We start from the raw sequence: 16018 nt of genomic DNA, 5'->3' as shown, positions 1-16018 counted from the left end.
GAGACGTGAAGATCGATTCAAGGAGCAGATTTAAAGTGACAGGCAAGTTGAAATAAAAACCTCTACCTATAATTGTGTGCGCTGAACACAGTTTTTTTCAGTTTGTCTCAATATAAAAAAGTAATTATAATTAAAAATAAACCGTTTATTGAAGAGAATTAACCTGGAAAGGCAATATAAGTTTGCTCTAAATGACTGTCAACAAAGCCATAATGAAGTCTTCCTCCTGCAAATTTAAATGTATGCCTTAAACTCTTAAAAGAAGTAAAAATAACTCTTGGCTTAACGGCACCCTACAATTACATGGGGAGGGGGTATGAGCAGGCAGCAGCCTGCAGAGTGAGTCCCTCCCTGAGGACTCGCCGGCTTTGCCTCCACTTAGTGGACAATGAAGACATGTTTTCCCTCCGGAAGCTTCCTTTTAATTGACTGCAAACAGCAGAACCACACCATCATTATTTGAAAACCAAAATTAGAGTTCGCTCTGCCTTTATTGTCTCCTGAGACCTGGAAGAAAATATCATTTCAATGCTTTATGAGTTTTAAGAAACCTATCACATGAATTTGTTTCTCAAAAATGTCGTTTACTTTTTATAGCATTGTAATGATCATTTGGCTTTTTCAAAAACAAACAACAAAAAAAAGTACATTTCAAATTTAGTACAGTTACATTAAATTGTCAAATTAAGAAAAAGTGTGGAGACCCTTATTGAACTTTCTTGCAAATCAGGGTGCGCATTCACCTTGACTCGGTTGTGAGGTGCTGAGTTGTTGCTGAGTTTTGTTTTGTTTTTTGTTTGGTTGTTGTTGTTGTTGTTGTTGTTTTTCTCTCTTTTGTTTTGTTTTGTCTGGTTTTGTTTGTCAATTTACATGTGTTATGTGGAATATGTGAAATGTGATGTATCTTTTTTTATGAGAAATGTAACTTGGTGATCATGTTCCACTGCTGTCTATAAATGTGTAAAATTCAATAAAAATATTGTGGGGGAAAAAAAAAATTGTCAAATTAACTTTTATTTATGCTTTTTTTTTTAACTAAGTGTCCTTGTTCTGTTTTATTCTGTGTTTTTTTCTATTGTTGTTTTTATTTATGCTAACTCAGTATTTTATTTTATTCTATTGTATTTTATTTTTATTGTACTTGAATACCGGACTGCTGTGACAACCGAATTTCCCTTCAGGGATGAATAAAGTAATCTATCCATCTATCTTTTATAAAATGGGATATTGTTCATGCTTTTTTAACTGGTTATACTTAGTATGTGTGCATGTGTGTATGTATGCATGTTTATGTAAAAGATAATTTATAATATCTGACTTATTCAATCATTTTCAACAACAGCTTTCTGCCTCACTCTGCTATTAAATACTATTGGAAAATGGTTGAACATGAGAAGTAAATCCCCCCATCATGGTGTTAACATGGGTTAAAATGTGTTTTGAAAGCTTAAAATGAAAAAACATTTCTATAAAGAGTTTACTCTCATAAATAACATCCTTATGAAAAACAGAAACAATTAAATCTTTATGATCACTTGTGTCCCTCACTGCCATAAGCTCTTTGAAAATAATGTGCTCTGTTACTCCACCATGTGTGTTACATCACTAGAAAGCTTTAAACTGTACATCAGGGCTCAAATAAACTGCACGCATAGTGTTTGAATTAAAAGTCCTCAGTGTCATGTCCCCCACGGAGGACAAACATGCATTGCTGGGTCTCAGTGTGTTGTGTAAATCTCAAAAGAAATGGCACAAGGACCTTAAGAAAGAAGTTTATTTACTTAGACATATGTCAAATTTGAGAAAACAGCTAAAAGAGGGAGACAGTCATATGTGAAATTGTGGAACAAAGTGTCAGAAATGTTCTTTTTGCATGATTTGTGCTTCTGATGTAAAATAGTTGCAGAAATAGAAAAAAAAAGACTTTAATGAGAAAACTAGTAGTCATGTTTTGGACACACAATTAAGAAAATATCATATAAAACACCTAAAAATACATTCAAATAAATAGTAATACTGCAATCCTCCATAAAAAACATCAAATGTCAGTGAGAGGTCATGTTAAAAGGATTCAGGCACTTGAAATATATTGTGCTATTACCAGATTTAAGTGCATCAATTCCACTTTCACCTCACCCCGAATGACAAACTTGTTCGTCACATTTCCTCCCACCCAAAAAAAAAAAGTCCTCTCCTTATGAGAAACGTGGAATTTGACACCTTGGGAAACAGTGACTGAGAGGAAGCTGAGAGCAAAATGTAAACAAGGTCATATCCAGCAAGCCCTCCATTGTTTAAAAAAGATTAACAGTCCTAAACAAATATAAATTTGTAATTTCCACAGTGTTTCTTATAAAATTTCACTTTGTGTCATCCATATTTTTACAGCAATTGAAAGAAAAAAAAAAAAAAAAAAAAGACACTTGTTAAAACTCCCACCATGTCATCTCTTTGCTCCAGTACACAGACACACACTACTGGTCAAAAGTTTTAGAACACACCAACTTTTCCAGAATTTACTTGAAAATGATGCAGTTTAATGTCTCAGTGTACTCTGAAATTAATGCACATTTGCAACATTTAAAATTCTTTATTGAGCATGATAGTGTTTTGAAAGTTAAAAAAAAGATTCAAAATCACATTTTATGTTGGACTAAAGGACAAAAAAAAGACACAAAATGACCAAAAAGACACAAAATGACAAAAAAGACACCAAAAGACACAAAATGACTAAAAAAAGACACAAAATGACAAAAAAAAAGACACAAAATGACAAAAAAAAGACACAAAATGACAAAAAAAAAAGACACAAAATGACTTACAAAGACATGAAAAGAATTCAAAAATGGACAAAATAGCCCAAGACTCCATAGAGTTAAGTTGTTAACCCATTTCTTGTTCCCTGAAAAAGGCCTACTTGTATAATTCTGAAATGTACATTATTTTTCAGTTTTGGTTAACCTTACCTTTTTTTATTTACCTCTGGCAGTTCACCACTTACCTTTGTACCCTTTCAAGCTGTTCATTTGACTTGAACTGCTTGAATTTCAATAAAAAACTGGAAAAATTGGGGTGTTCTAAAACTTTTGACCGGTAGTGTATAAAAATGCAGCCTTGTCTAACAATATTTACGGTGTATTTAAGACGAGGAGCAGAGAGACAATCAGTAAGATGACACGTTGCCATGGTGACGCCATGATTTGAGATGCCGCCCCTCTTTGGTGTTCAGCGTCTGTGTTATTGCTGCTGTCCTTCTGGTAGCCGCTGTAGTACTGGCACTGAAACTCTGTCTGAAAACTCGTCTTCTCTTCTTCCCCGAGCTCGCCGCTGACCGTGGGCTTGCCGCCCTGCATGGCGATGGCGTGGCTGAGGGGGTTCAGGTGCAAGTAAACATCGCTGTCTGGGGTTTTGCGCAGACAGCGGCCGTGAGAACCGCACAAGGTCTGGCTGCATAGCTCTGCTGCCGTGGAGACGTTGAGGAGGTATTGACCCAGCGCACCCCGCAGATAGGAGTCCAGGTCGGAGCAGCTGTTCTGGGGAGGGAAAAAGAAATAAGACACAGTCATCAGTCAAGCAAGTCAAGATTCACAATAAGTTAAGTCTGCAGCGGAGAATATACCAAATACGGCTGTGGTTCCTACAGACATTAATCAAGGCTGTGACGTTCAGGCTTGTGAAGTATTTAAACAGAATTCTGTGCAACACTCAGCTGGAGGAAATATCCAGATCCTTTATTCAGGTGGAAGTGTTAATATCATTATATACACACACTTTAGAAGGACAATGAGTGATCGATTATATATATATATATATATATATATATATATATATATATATATACTACTGGTCAAAAGTTATGACCGGCCTTTTTCAGGGAACAAGAAATGGGTTAACAACTTAACTCTATGGAGTCTTGGGCTATTTTGTCCATATCTGAAGTCATTTTGTGTCTTTTGGTGTCTTTTTTGTCATTTTGTGTCTTTTTTTTGGTCATTTTGTGTCTTTTTTTAGTCCTTTAGTCCAACATAAAATGTGATTTTGAATCTTTTTTTTACTTTCAAAACACTATCATGCTCAATAAAGAATTTTAAATGTTGCAAATGTGCATTAATTTCAGAGTACATTGAGACATTAAACTAATTTTCAATTAAATTCTGGAAAAGTTGGTGTGTTCTAAAACTTTTGACCAGTAGTGTACATATAGTCTAGACGGAATTGTCCAAAAAGTGAAAGTGAGGAGCATTTATGGGTACAAGTCAGGAACCGGCCTACTTTACTTATTTCAAGGGTGCTGAATCCCAAAAAAAATGGTTCCCAAGCAAAATTTTGAGTTTTTGACCTTCTCATTTGCATAGTTTTTTTGTGAGTAGGCAATCAAAGATGAGGAAATTAAGTTTCTAGATCTATAGTCTAGAGTCAGAGCAAGGATATAGTGGAGGCTCAGTGCTTTATATATATGCAAAATACCAACTTTTAAGGTGGAATTAAGCATTATTTGTGTAATTTTTTACGACCAACATAAATATTCTATCAATATCACTTTTAAATGTTCCAGTTGGTATTTGCATAACATGATGGTTGGTATTTGCATATATATATAAAAATATATACATAAAAAAGACACTGAGCCTCCACTATATCCTTGCTCTGACTATATATCTAGAATTAAGAGAAATTCTAGATCATTCTAATTCTAGAAGATCTAGAATTAATTTCCTCGTCTTTGATTGCCTACTTACAAAAAAACTTGCGGAAAATGGTCCAAGGACTGAGCAAGATGGGCATTTGGTGGCCATTTGACACAAATTAGAAGGTCAAAAACTCAAAATTTCGCTTGGGAACCATTTTTTTTGCACCCTTGAGATCTGTAAGGTAGGCCGGTTCCTGACTTGTACCCAGAAATGCTCCTCACTTCTTATAGGAGGCCTTTTTTCTAAAATCCGTCGAGACTATAATGTGGAAGCAGCGATATGAGGTTGAAAGTCTGCAGTTTTAACCATTCTATATAGTAGTGTAATTTATTATGTAATAATGCATCATATCAATTATATTAAAGCTGTAGTACCAGCCAGAGCTATGGTGAAGTATCTTAAGAGGCATCCAAAAGAAAAAAAAAAAAGTTTCTGTAGTGGATGATTCAGATAAAAGGTGACAACTATGCTAAAATAGAGACAAAGAAAGAACAAATAAAATGTAGTTTCACAGGAATCACCTCTGTATGAACAGATGCCTAGAATTTAAATAATGTATTACTCATACTTAAGACTGATAAGATGGATGAATAGAAATGTATACAGTCATGGAAAAAAAAAATATTAGACCACTTTTGTTTCTTGTTCTTTTAATGCCTGGTAAAACTAAAGGTACATTTGTTAGGACAAATATAATGATAGCAACAAAAATAGCTCATAAGAGTTAAATTTAAGAGCTAATATCTAGACATTTTCCATGGCTTTCTTGATAATAACTAAAATAATTATCAATAAAACCATGGAAAATGGCTAGATATTAGCTCTTTAATTCAACTCTTATGAGCTATTTTTGTTGGTATCATTATATTTGTCCAAACAAATGAACCTATATTGTACCAGGCATAAAATTGAACATGAAATTGAAGAAAAAGGGTGGTCTAATAATTGTTTCCATGACTGTATATTCATATCAAATGATGAGGAGGATCCCTGCTGTGAAATATAACACGTGTTTGTCGTCATGAAATTAAAATCAAGACATTTATTCTCCAATTTATGCCAATTTTAAGAAGTAAGGGATCATTTAGTGTGGGTAATTCTTAGCTATTTCAGCTATTTCAGGACTGAAACATGTGCCACATTCCCTTCAGTCCATGGCTGATCTTAAGATAACCTTGCAGCCTAAATGTGACTGAAAACTCCCCCACTTCCAACAAATATCTCCTGTGTATCTGAAGACGCCCATGTGACTCAAGCAGCTAACTTTGAAGTGGAGCCCAGAGGAAAGATTATTAATTATCAAGTGACTGAACACATGACTGACAAGAGCAGCAGGGTCAAAACTCAAAAGATTATGATGTTTTCCGTGGTCAGATTAGAGAGCAGTGTCTGAGTGATTAATGTGTTGATCTGAACCTGGTCTCACAGGAATCCGTGAAATAACCACGGATTCGCTTAACATTACATTACATTACATGTCATTTAGCTGACGCTTTTGTCCAAAGCGACTTACAATAAGTGCATTCAACCTGATGGTACTAGACATAGACCATAGGAATCAAGTAAGTACATAACTTTAAGAGCTAACTGTCATTGCTACAGGAGTGCTATATGTTAAAGAAGAAAAGAAGAGAAAGGAATAAGAATTTTTTTTTTTTTTTTTTTTTAAATATATATATCTGTTAGGTGACCATGGCTTAACCGAGGTATTGTTGGAAGAGATAGGTCTTCCGCCTGCGGCGGAAGATGTCCAGGCTGTCTGAGGTCCTGATGTCGGTGGGGAGCTCGTTCCACCATTTGGGAGCCAAGACAGAGAAAAGTCTGGAAGAGGTTTTGAGGCGAGTTGACCCACGCAGGGTGGGAGTCGCCAGCTGTTTGGCTTAACTCAAAATCCGTGGAATAGCCACGGAATCACTCAAATTTCCGGATTTCGCTACAATGCAAGTTAATGACAGTCATATCCCGTGGCTATTCCATGGATATTTTTTCTTATTGGTTTGTTCCAAGTCACGTGACTTTCCGCTCTTATTTATTTATTTATTTATTTGCTATTATTTATTAGTTATCTCTCTCTCTCTCTCTCTCTCTCTCTATATATATATATATATATATATATATATATATATTTATTATCATGCTCTAGTTATCTTCATTATTTATTTATTGTTTTATCTTTTTTATCTAGCTTTTTATTTTATTATATTTATTTTATTCTATTATATTTTATGGATATATATATATATATATATATATATATATATATATATATATATATATATGTATGTATATATATACTTTCCATTGTTATTGACTTTTACTTTTTTATTCTTTTTTAAAATTATTATTATATATATCTTTTTTATCTTATTTTATCTTACTTTATCCTTTATCTAATTTATTTCTAACCTGCCTCCATGTTGAGATGGCGCTTCCTCAGTTCCTCAGTTTGTGTTTTGTTTTTAATAGGATGGGTGGGATGGAGGGTTGGGGATGGGCGGAGGGTGTTTGTTTCTATGTTTTGTTATCTTTTTATTATCATTATTTTATTTTCTCCTTTCTTTTTTATGTAAAGCGCTTTGTGTTGCATCTCGCTTGTATGAAAAGTGCTGTAAAAATAAAGTCTGATTGATTGATTGATTGATTTCAAGGTCCTGGCGGTCAGAACAAAAAACATGGCGGACAGTTCTCTAATTTTTTGTGAAAAAAAAACAATATTTTGACTTAGTTTCTGCATAAAAATGGATTTTGATCACATTTCTAGCGAGAAATATATGTTTTATTTTCTAAATATTCACTCAGTGAATGTACATAATCACTTTGTATGTTGGAATAGCCACGGGATATGACTGGCATTAACTTGCATTGTAGCGAAATCCGTGTCAGTTTCACGGAAATTTGAGTGATTCCGTGGCTATTCCACGGATTCCTGTGAAACCATGTTTTTTTTTTTTCAACAATAATTTTTATTGAAGTTTCAAGTGCATATCAAACTTTATGTCGAATATACAAACATTTTCATTTATATCCCCTCGAACATACACTACCGGTCAAAAGTTTTAGAACACCCCAATTGTTCCAGTTTTTTTATTTAAATTCAAGCAGTTCAAGTCAAATGAACAGCTTGAAAGGGTACAAAGGTAAGTGGTGAACTGCCAGAGGTAAATAAAAAAAGGTAAGCTTAACCAAAACTGAAAGATAATGTACATTTCAGAATTATACAAGTAGGCCTTTTTCAGGGAACAAGAAATGGGTTAACAACTTAACTCTATGGAGTCTTGGGCTATTTTGTCCATTTTTGAATTCTTTTCATGTCTTTGTAAGTTATTTTGTGTCTTTTTTTGGTAATTTTGTGTCTTTTTTTAGTCATTTTGTGTCTTTTGGTGTCTTTTTTTGTCATTTTGTGTCTTTTTTTTGGTCATTTTGTGTCTTTTTTTAGTCCTTTAGTCCAACATAAAATGTGATTTTGAATCTTTTCTTTAATTTTCAAAACACTATCATGCTCAATAAAGAATTTTAAATGTTGCAAATGTGCATTAATTTCAGAGTACACTGAGACATTAAACTGCATAATTTTCAATTCAATTCTGGAAAAGTTGGTGTGTTCTAAAACTTTTGACCAGTAGTGTACATTCATTCACACAGACAAAGAAAATGAGTAAATAAAATGGACAGTGACAACAAACATCAAACTAATGCAAAATAAGTACTAAAATGAAATAAATAAGACTAAAGTGGAGCAAAAAAAAAAAAAAAACAACCTGTGAGACCATGTTAGTTGAACTATAACTGGCGTGTGGATCAAGGTTATAATAGTTTTGGATTTTTCATTAGTTTTTTTTTTATTTCGTTGTGAATTTTTGTTTTCAAATTCAGTTAGTTTTAGTTAGTTTTTAGAGTGAGTTTGCTAGTTTTAGTTTAGTTTTTATTTTTTGAAAATGCTTAGTTTTAGTTTAGTTTTTATTAGTTTTAGTGTTTTTTGTAATGGGCTATACGTTGGGTGCGAGATTCAAAGTGGTCATAATAAATTTTGCGTTTATTTGCTTTTATTATCCATCTCAGCCTCAATAAGGTTATTAACTCTTTGTATTTTGGTTGGAGTGTAGACATCCCAGTCTCAGTAAACATATTTACCATGTGTTCCTGCATGTTGAAATAGAAACACTGAATTATGTATAAAAAAAGTTGACCAAAACGAAAACTAAGGACATTTTCACTATAATTTTAGTTAGTTTTAGTTAGTTTTGTAACCACAAAATACAGTTTCAGTTAGTTATCGTTTAAAAAAACAACAAAAAAAACCTAGTTTTTATTTTTATTTCAGTTAACGAAAATGTTTTTTCAATTCTAGTTTTCGTTATTTCGTTAGTTTTCGTTAACTATAATAACCTTGGTGTGGATGCTTACTTTGCTGCCGGTATAAGCTGCATCGCCCCACATGATGATCCCAGCTGCTCCCAGCGCCACGCTCTCCCCGATGGTGGACACCAGGTCAGTCTGTAAAACACCATACAGCACGTTAAACATTATCACATCCAACCTTTGGCATTTCTTCCACCACAGGCCAAGCACAGGAAAAACACTCTGTTTAGTGTCACTGTAACGGGGTCAAAATGTTAATGGGGCAACAGCTTCTGTATGTCGCAGCTCTTATCAGTTCATTCTACCACTAGGAAGCGGTCTATAGGGTGTTAGCGAGGTTTTTCAACTCGACCAACACCCATCCTGCCCACTCTACATAAACGAGAGGTATTGGGGTGTCTGTCAGCTAGCAGAACAGGAAAAGACTGCAGCTGCCGATAAGGAAAAAGCAGAGCTGATGGAAGCGGGAGAGCTGAATGTTACAGCTACACTGTGACTGAGAGTTAATCTGGGAACAAAAAGTCCATATCCCCTGCTTCCTAAATGTTTATTATCATACATGTCCGACCCTGCAGAGCGACACATTACTCATTTTAGACTGCACAAGAATGGTAAAGAAAAATTCAGACGGATAAATCAGCCAATATTATCTGTCGATGTCAGAAAAAAAATTGCTTTGTCATGCGTGTGTACTATCTAAACATCATTTTCACATGTATTTTGGAAAAATAATGAAGCAGACAACTTAAACATCTCTCTGTCTGTGCATTTACATTTTTTTTTTATATTTTATTGTTATTTTTAATCTAAGTCCTTTGCTGTAAGTTTAAAGGTCCATTCTGACCTCCTGAGTGTGTAACAGTCAGCTTCAAGCCAGAGACTCCTTGGAAAGTAACAACTTGATACTTTGGGATTTGTCAGAAAAGACACAAAATTACCCAAAAAAGAATCAAATTGACTACCCAGGCTAAAAATTGACCACAAAGTGACACAAAATGGTCAAAAATTGACCAAAAAGACACAAAATGGTCCAAAAAAGACAGAAATTGACCAGAAGACACAAAAACGACAAAAAAAGACACAAAATGACCAAAAAGACACAAAATGTCCAAAAAAAGACACAAAAGGACCAAAAAAGGAAACAAAATGACCAAAAAAGACACAAATTGACCACAAAATTATCAAAAAAGACACAAAATGACCAAAATGAGCTGACTTCCAAAATGATTTGGCGACCCCCAGAAATCATCTCGCGACCCCAATTGGGGTCAGGACCCCAAGGTTGAGAATAGCTGCACTAATGGATAAAACTATAAACCAACGCAGAAATGACAACATACGTCTCTGTGTCCTAAAGAGACACAAGAAAAACTAGGGGTGAAGCGATGCAGCGAGAATATATAGAAACATCTTTAAGAATCAGCTATTTTTTTAAATTCCCACTTCATATGTATTCTTTTAACATAATTTTCTTCATTTAAATTTATGGAGGAGCTCAGCAATACCATTGTCTAATCCTATTTAGTTGCTTTTTGTGACTTGATATAAATGTAACTGTGTTAACCCTTTATCAGGCGAAGAACCGTATTTGGTAACTTCAGCGGATATCCAAAATAAAAATATTTCGAGAAAAAAGTTGCAAAATTACAAGATAAAAGTGGCAGATCTACAAGAAAAAAGTTGCAGATTTAAGAAGATTTAAAGTGGCAAATCTGCACGAAAAAAGTCACAGATTTACGAGAAAGAAGTGGGAAAAAAAGCAACTTTTTTTCTCGCAGATTCACCACTTTAAATCTCGTAAATCTGCAACTTTTTTTCTTGTAGATTTGCCCCTTTAATCTCGTAAATCTACAACTTTTTTCTTGTAGATTTGCCACTTTAATCTAGTAAATTTGCAACTTTTTTCTCGACCCCATTTTGATATCCACTGAAGTGACCAAATATAGTTCTTCGCCTGATAAAGGGTTAAATGGGCAGAGGATATTGGCTCATATTGATCAATCTGAATCTAATTGAAAACGTGTTGTGGCAGACCTTGTGATATCAGTCGTTGTCCAAAGAGTTGATATATTGGATAGTAATGAGCCTTGTGTTTTGTGACTATTACAAACACTTACAAAGAGTAACATTTGCATTTTGGAACATGAAACACCAAACAAACACCAACTATGTCAATATTTACACTAAATATCAGCCGATGTCTGCATTTTTTTACTCCCCAATATTAGTATCGAACCCTAAAAGTCCAGTATTAGTCAAGCTCTGCCATAGAGGTTTAAATTAGCAGAGGCCCCACCATACGATTTTGTCTCGATACTTCACTTCACGTCACAATACGATATTATTGCGATTTTAAACATTTTGCGATATGGTGAGTATTGCGATACAATATATTGCGAATTCTTAAATAAGAGAAAATTCTCAGTTTATTCATTTCACTTCAGTCTTTTTATTTCTCCACAGTGACAGTCAACTTGTGGGAACCCAGAGAGCCTTTTTTCATTGAGATGATGTCAGAGGTCACATGACCGCTTTTAAAATCACCATGAAAAAAAAAGCCTAACTTTGCAGCATTATGTAGACTCTTAACTTTAACACTTTTTAACTACAAAATGTTTGACTTGTGTTTTTTATTATTTTATCTTTTTTTTTTATCCTGCTGTATCTTATTTTATCCTATTTATATTTTTTTTTCTATTTATCTGTTTTAATTGACTGTTTTTACTGTTTTCAATTGTGTCTTGCTTGTTTTTAATGTGTATGTAAAGCACTTTGAATCACCTTGTGTTGAATTGTGCTATACAAATAAACTTGCCTTGCCTTGCCTAGACAACTTCCTGACACATGGTGCCTATAGATTCCTTAGATCTTCTAGTTTCATAGGATACCAGTATCTCGAAACGCTAAATATTGATACGTGTCGGCTATGAATCAATATAATTCTGCCACGCAAAATATCATGATACTATACTGTATCGATTCCCCCCCACACCTCTACTCTGCCAGCAGAGTTTTAAAGCAGTAGTTCTCAACCTTTTTGAGTCGCGACCCCCAATTTAACATGTATGTTGTCCGTGACCCCCACTCACTGAACACAATCTCACAGTTCAGATCATACAAACTCAGTTGATACAACACATTTTGTACCAATAATGAAGCACAAAATGACCTAAAAAAGAAACAAAATGACCAAAAAAAAGACACAAATTGACCACAAAAGTATCAAAAAAAGAAACAAAATGACCAGAAAAGACACAAAATGTCTAAAAAAAAAATGACACAAAATGACCAAAAAAAGACACAAAATGTCTAAAAAAAGAGACATAAAATGACCAAAAAAAAAGAGACACAAAATGACCAAAAAAAGGAAACAAAATGACCAAAAAAGACACAAAATGACCAGAAAAGACACAAAATGACCAGAAAAGACACAAAATGTCTAGAAAAAAGACACAAAATGTGTAAAAAAAAAAAAGAGACACAAAATGACCAAAAAAAGGAAACAAAATGACCAAAAAAGACAAAAATTGACCACAAAATGACCCAAAAAAAAGACCTAAAATGACCAAAAAAAGACATTAAATGACCAAAAAGACTAAAACACACGAACACTTTAACACAGTGGAGACAGAGCTGACTTCCAAAATGATTTGGCGACCCCCAGAAATCATCTCGCGGGTCTGGACCCCAAGGTTGAGAATAGCTGCCTTACTTAACCCATAAGAACCCAGACCCATTAATCCTTAAAGGAAAATGATGGGGGATATACAACAGACCAAGTGGACCACAACAAGGTTGAGAACAGCTGTTTTAAAGGGCGTTACCTCCGTCAGCTGTTCCAGGGAGTCGATGTAGGTGGGCCGGGTGTAGACAAAGACAGGACGTGCCAACCCGTCTCCTGATGACGCCAACCGCATCGCCTCCTTCACTCTGTTCCGGACAAACTGGCGTCCAGAGTTTGAGGAGCGCAGCACCGGGGAGATGTAGATGGAGGGGAAGAGGGCCGTGCTCTCCGTCCACAACCACTTCAGCTGCTCGTTGCGGGCCACCTCCACGTCAGGACACCGCCCGGTGTAGTTCTCCAGGGTGCGCCTGTAGTCGTGGTTGTAGCAGTCTGGGAACAGGTAGAACCCCCACAGCTGGTTGGGCCTCAGGAACTTGGCCCGCCTCAGCGTCTCCAGCATGTAGTTCCTGGCGGACAACTCGAACTCCTGCTGGGCCACCCTGCCCACCTGCTCTGGCGGCCATGTTGGATTCTTCTGACGCACCAACTCGCGAGAATGCTTCCGGTAAACATCTTTTCTTTCCCAGTTACGTATCCAGAGCGGGCGCCACTCCTCCCAGTCAATAACCGCCAGACCTTTAGCCCCTGGTTCCCGTATGTACTTCTTCACTCCCTCGGGCATCTTGTCCAGGTGCTGCGTGAGACTGGCCACCTGCGGCAGCCCCCCGTTCACCGCCGTTTCATCTTCTGTAAAGTGGGGGTACAAGCCCAGTCGTTCCTTGTAGAAGATGGTGAGGTTCTGCTTGACAAAGCCCTCATTGGGTGAGGCCACGATCTGGAACAAGTCCAGCTGAAAGCGGATACCATGCCGTGGGCCACAGTCCTCGGTTGGGGCGTTCCAAGCCAGGAGCAGAGGCTTTTGTGAATACAGCGGCGATCTCGTGGGTTTCAGTCCCCCCAAAGCACAGACGCTGTCCCATAGCAGCACAGTCAGCAGCAGCACCTTCCAGTCAGCCAGAGTCCAGGACAACATGTCTTCAGGTGTGAATTGACAGATAGGACTGTCACTCTCTGCTCTGCAAGTCACAAAAAAGATTGATTTATTTAGTTTTTGGTATTACATAAGTATTAGGGTCAGTCCCCAGAACAATCCTTTATTAAGTTGGTTATTCAAAAGGCTATTTAACGTAGGGGTGTGCCATATCGTATCGTTCACGATAATATCGGTATATTTTTTTTATGGTTAAAAAAAAGCACATCATGATATTGGCAACATTTCTACTTCTTGATGTAGTGGTTAAAGTTGTTTTAATCACAAAAAGCTACTATTACTCCCTGTCGCTAAACACATGCAGCTTTCAAAATAAAAGCACAGTGTGTTAAGAGAATCCACCACAGAATTTACAAGAAGACTGTCAAAATAAGATGCCTTAAATAAAACATACAAGAACCTTTATTCTCCTTTACAAAATGTCATTAAAATATTATTTGCTCATACTCAAGAGTCAAGAGTACATTTTTTGTATTTGGCAACTGTTGAGATTTCCACTTCACACTACATTTTAAATTATTTATACAGACTTAAAAATTGTTTTTACTTTTTAAGTATTTCCTAATATCATCAAGAATATCGTTATCGCAAAAATAGCCTGACATATCGTGATATTATTTTAGGGCCATATCGCCCAACCCTAATTTAACGCCTTTAAAACCTAAAAATGTAGAGCCAAGTGCATGCCATTATCAGAGATAATCAACACTCCAATCAGAAACTAAGAGGTTTTCTTGACAATTATGATAAATAATGTCCTGTAGCTGATTTTTGCCTTCACAGACATTTTAGACATGAGAGTAAAATTTGACTGCTTTACAAGGGCATTACACAACATGCAAGTTATGTGCAGAACAATAAGCCTTTATGTTGTAGATGTCTTCAAATGAGAACTGACAGGAAGTCAGTGTGACTCTACAATTCACACAGGGATTTAAAATTTGTTGACATCTCTAATAACTGACAATCCCCTGCGAATTAAACCACTGTTAGCAGTGATTAACAGTAATGCTTTTAAATTCAAAGCCTTAAAATACAATGACGTGTGCATAATGAATAAAACACCCAAGAAAGGATAATGGCAAACAAAAATTCTAGTTAGTTATAGTGTGATTTTTGAATCTTTTTTAGTCATATGTGCAGGTTTCTAATGCAATCCCAACCCCTAAAGTAAAAGTTAAAATAAAGTGTATTCAATTAAATTACAGTCAGGGCTTTATTCTAGTAATGAATGGCGTGAAATCACAGCAAACTTAATGAGTGCAGCTGGAGAAACTTACCTTTACTGGCAGACTGAGGAAGCATTCCCAAAAAAACCAGAAGCCTGCTACTTCAAGTCGCGTTTTTTTAGTGTGTTGCCTCAAAACAAATAGGAAAAAATCAAAATGAACATTGCTTTAGAGTGAGAAAATGACGACGGGGTGATTTTAAAACGGCATACGCAGCTGGTCGGTATGTTAAAACTTATTGCCGTCAGACGGTGGAGAGGAGAAATGAAGTTGCCCCCTGCGATGTTGTCAGTTGCAACTTCTGCTGCTCCGCGAGCCAAACCACTTTCAGGATGTTCCATTCATGTCGGGAAAAGGGGGGGAGCGGCGAAACCAACCGGACATCCTAACAACTTTGTCAGCGTGTCTAATGTGTTACAGCGACGTGTGTCTTCACCTCAAACTTACAGATAACTTCAGGTGTTTAAGTTGAGAGGACTAAGGCTTTGATTTAATTTAATTTATTTGTAATATTCCCGCTACGGCGCGTAAATGAATCAGTCCAAGAAGTTTGCCTCCACCGCCGTGAAACAGATACACTGTAACCAGCAATGTCAAGACTCAGAGAAGGTCACAGCGGGCCAGTATGCCACATCCCTAAAAATACGATCATGCCCACAAATGACCACTGTGTTCCCGTGACCTTTTGGCTACATTGCAATCAGATATATCTAAAGGATACTATGACTTAGGTGAAAACTTTGCTCCAGTATGAAAACACACCTGGAAACTTGCTCTAAATCACCAACTTAACCCATAAGACCCCATGGTGACACCCGTGTAACAAACACTTTAACCCTATAAAGCCAAGTGTATCATATTTGATACACAAGTTTTTGAGACCTATACATCATCAGTGTGATATTTTTTTCCTGAAAAACCTGACGTGTTGAAAAAAACAACAACCGAGCAACAAATTGCACAA

The 16018-nt window shown here is 36.0% G+C and overlaps 1 protein-coding gene across 1 annotated transcript; it reads right to left on the bottom strand.

Annotated features, from left to right (window-relative positions):
* Positions 1 to 2767: 2767 nt before the first annotated feature.
* On the bottom strand, positions 2768 to 16018 carry hyal2a (hyaluronidase 2a). Its single transcript, XM_059328789.1, has 4 exons — positions 15106 to 16018; positions 12875 to 13850; positions 9096 to 9185; positions 2768 to 3533 (listed from the first exon to the last, which is right to left on the bottom strand). The coding sequence occupies exons 2-4, from the start codon at positions 13805 to 13807 to the stop codon at positions 3129 to 3131; spliced, it is 1428 nt and encodes a 475-aa protein (XP_059184772.1). The 5' UTR covers positions 13808 to 13850; positions 15106 to 16018; the 3' UTR covers positions 2768 to 3128.

Source organism: Centropristis striata, chromosome 3 (assembly GCF_030273125.1).
Source record: "Centropristis striata isolate RG_2023a ecotype Rhode Island chromosome 3, C.striata_1.0, whole genome shotgun sequence".
NCBI lineage: Eukaryota > Metazoa > Chordata > Actinopteri > Perciformes > Serranidae > Centropristis > Centropristis striata.
The sequence above is the reverse complement of the archived record's forward strand: the minus strand, read 5'-3'. Positions and strand labels throughout refer to the sequence as shown.

Excerpts from the sequence above, each read along its gene's own strand:
- hyal2a (XM_059328789.1), bottom strand. The coding sequence starts at position 13,807 with ATGTTGTCCTGGACTCTGGCTGACTGGAAGGTGCTGCTGCTGACTGTG. Across the intron at positions 9,186-12,874 it reads CCCTGGAACAGCTGACGGAG|ACTGACCTGGTGTCCACCAT; the intron begins GTAACGCCCTTT and ends GGTGTTTTACAG. Across the intron at positions 3,534-9,095 it reads CAGCTTATACCGGCAGCAAA|AACAGCTGCTCCGACCTGGA; the intron begins GTAAGCATCCAC and ends TTCCCTCCCCAG.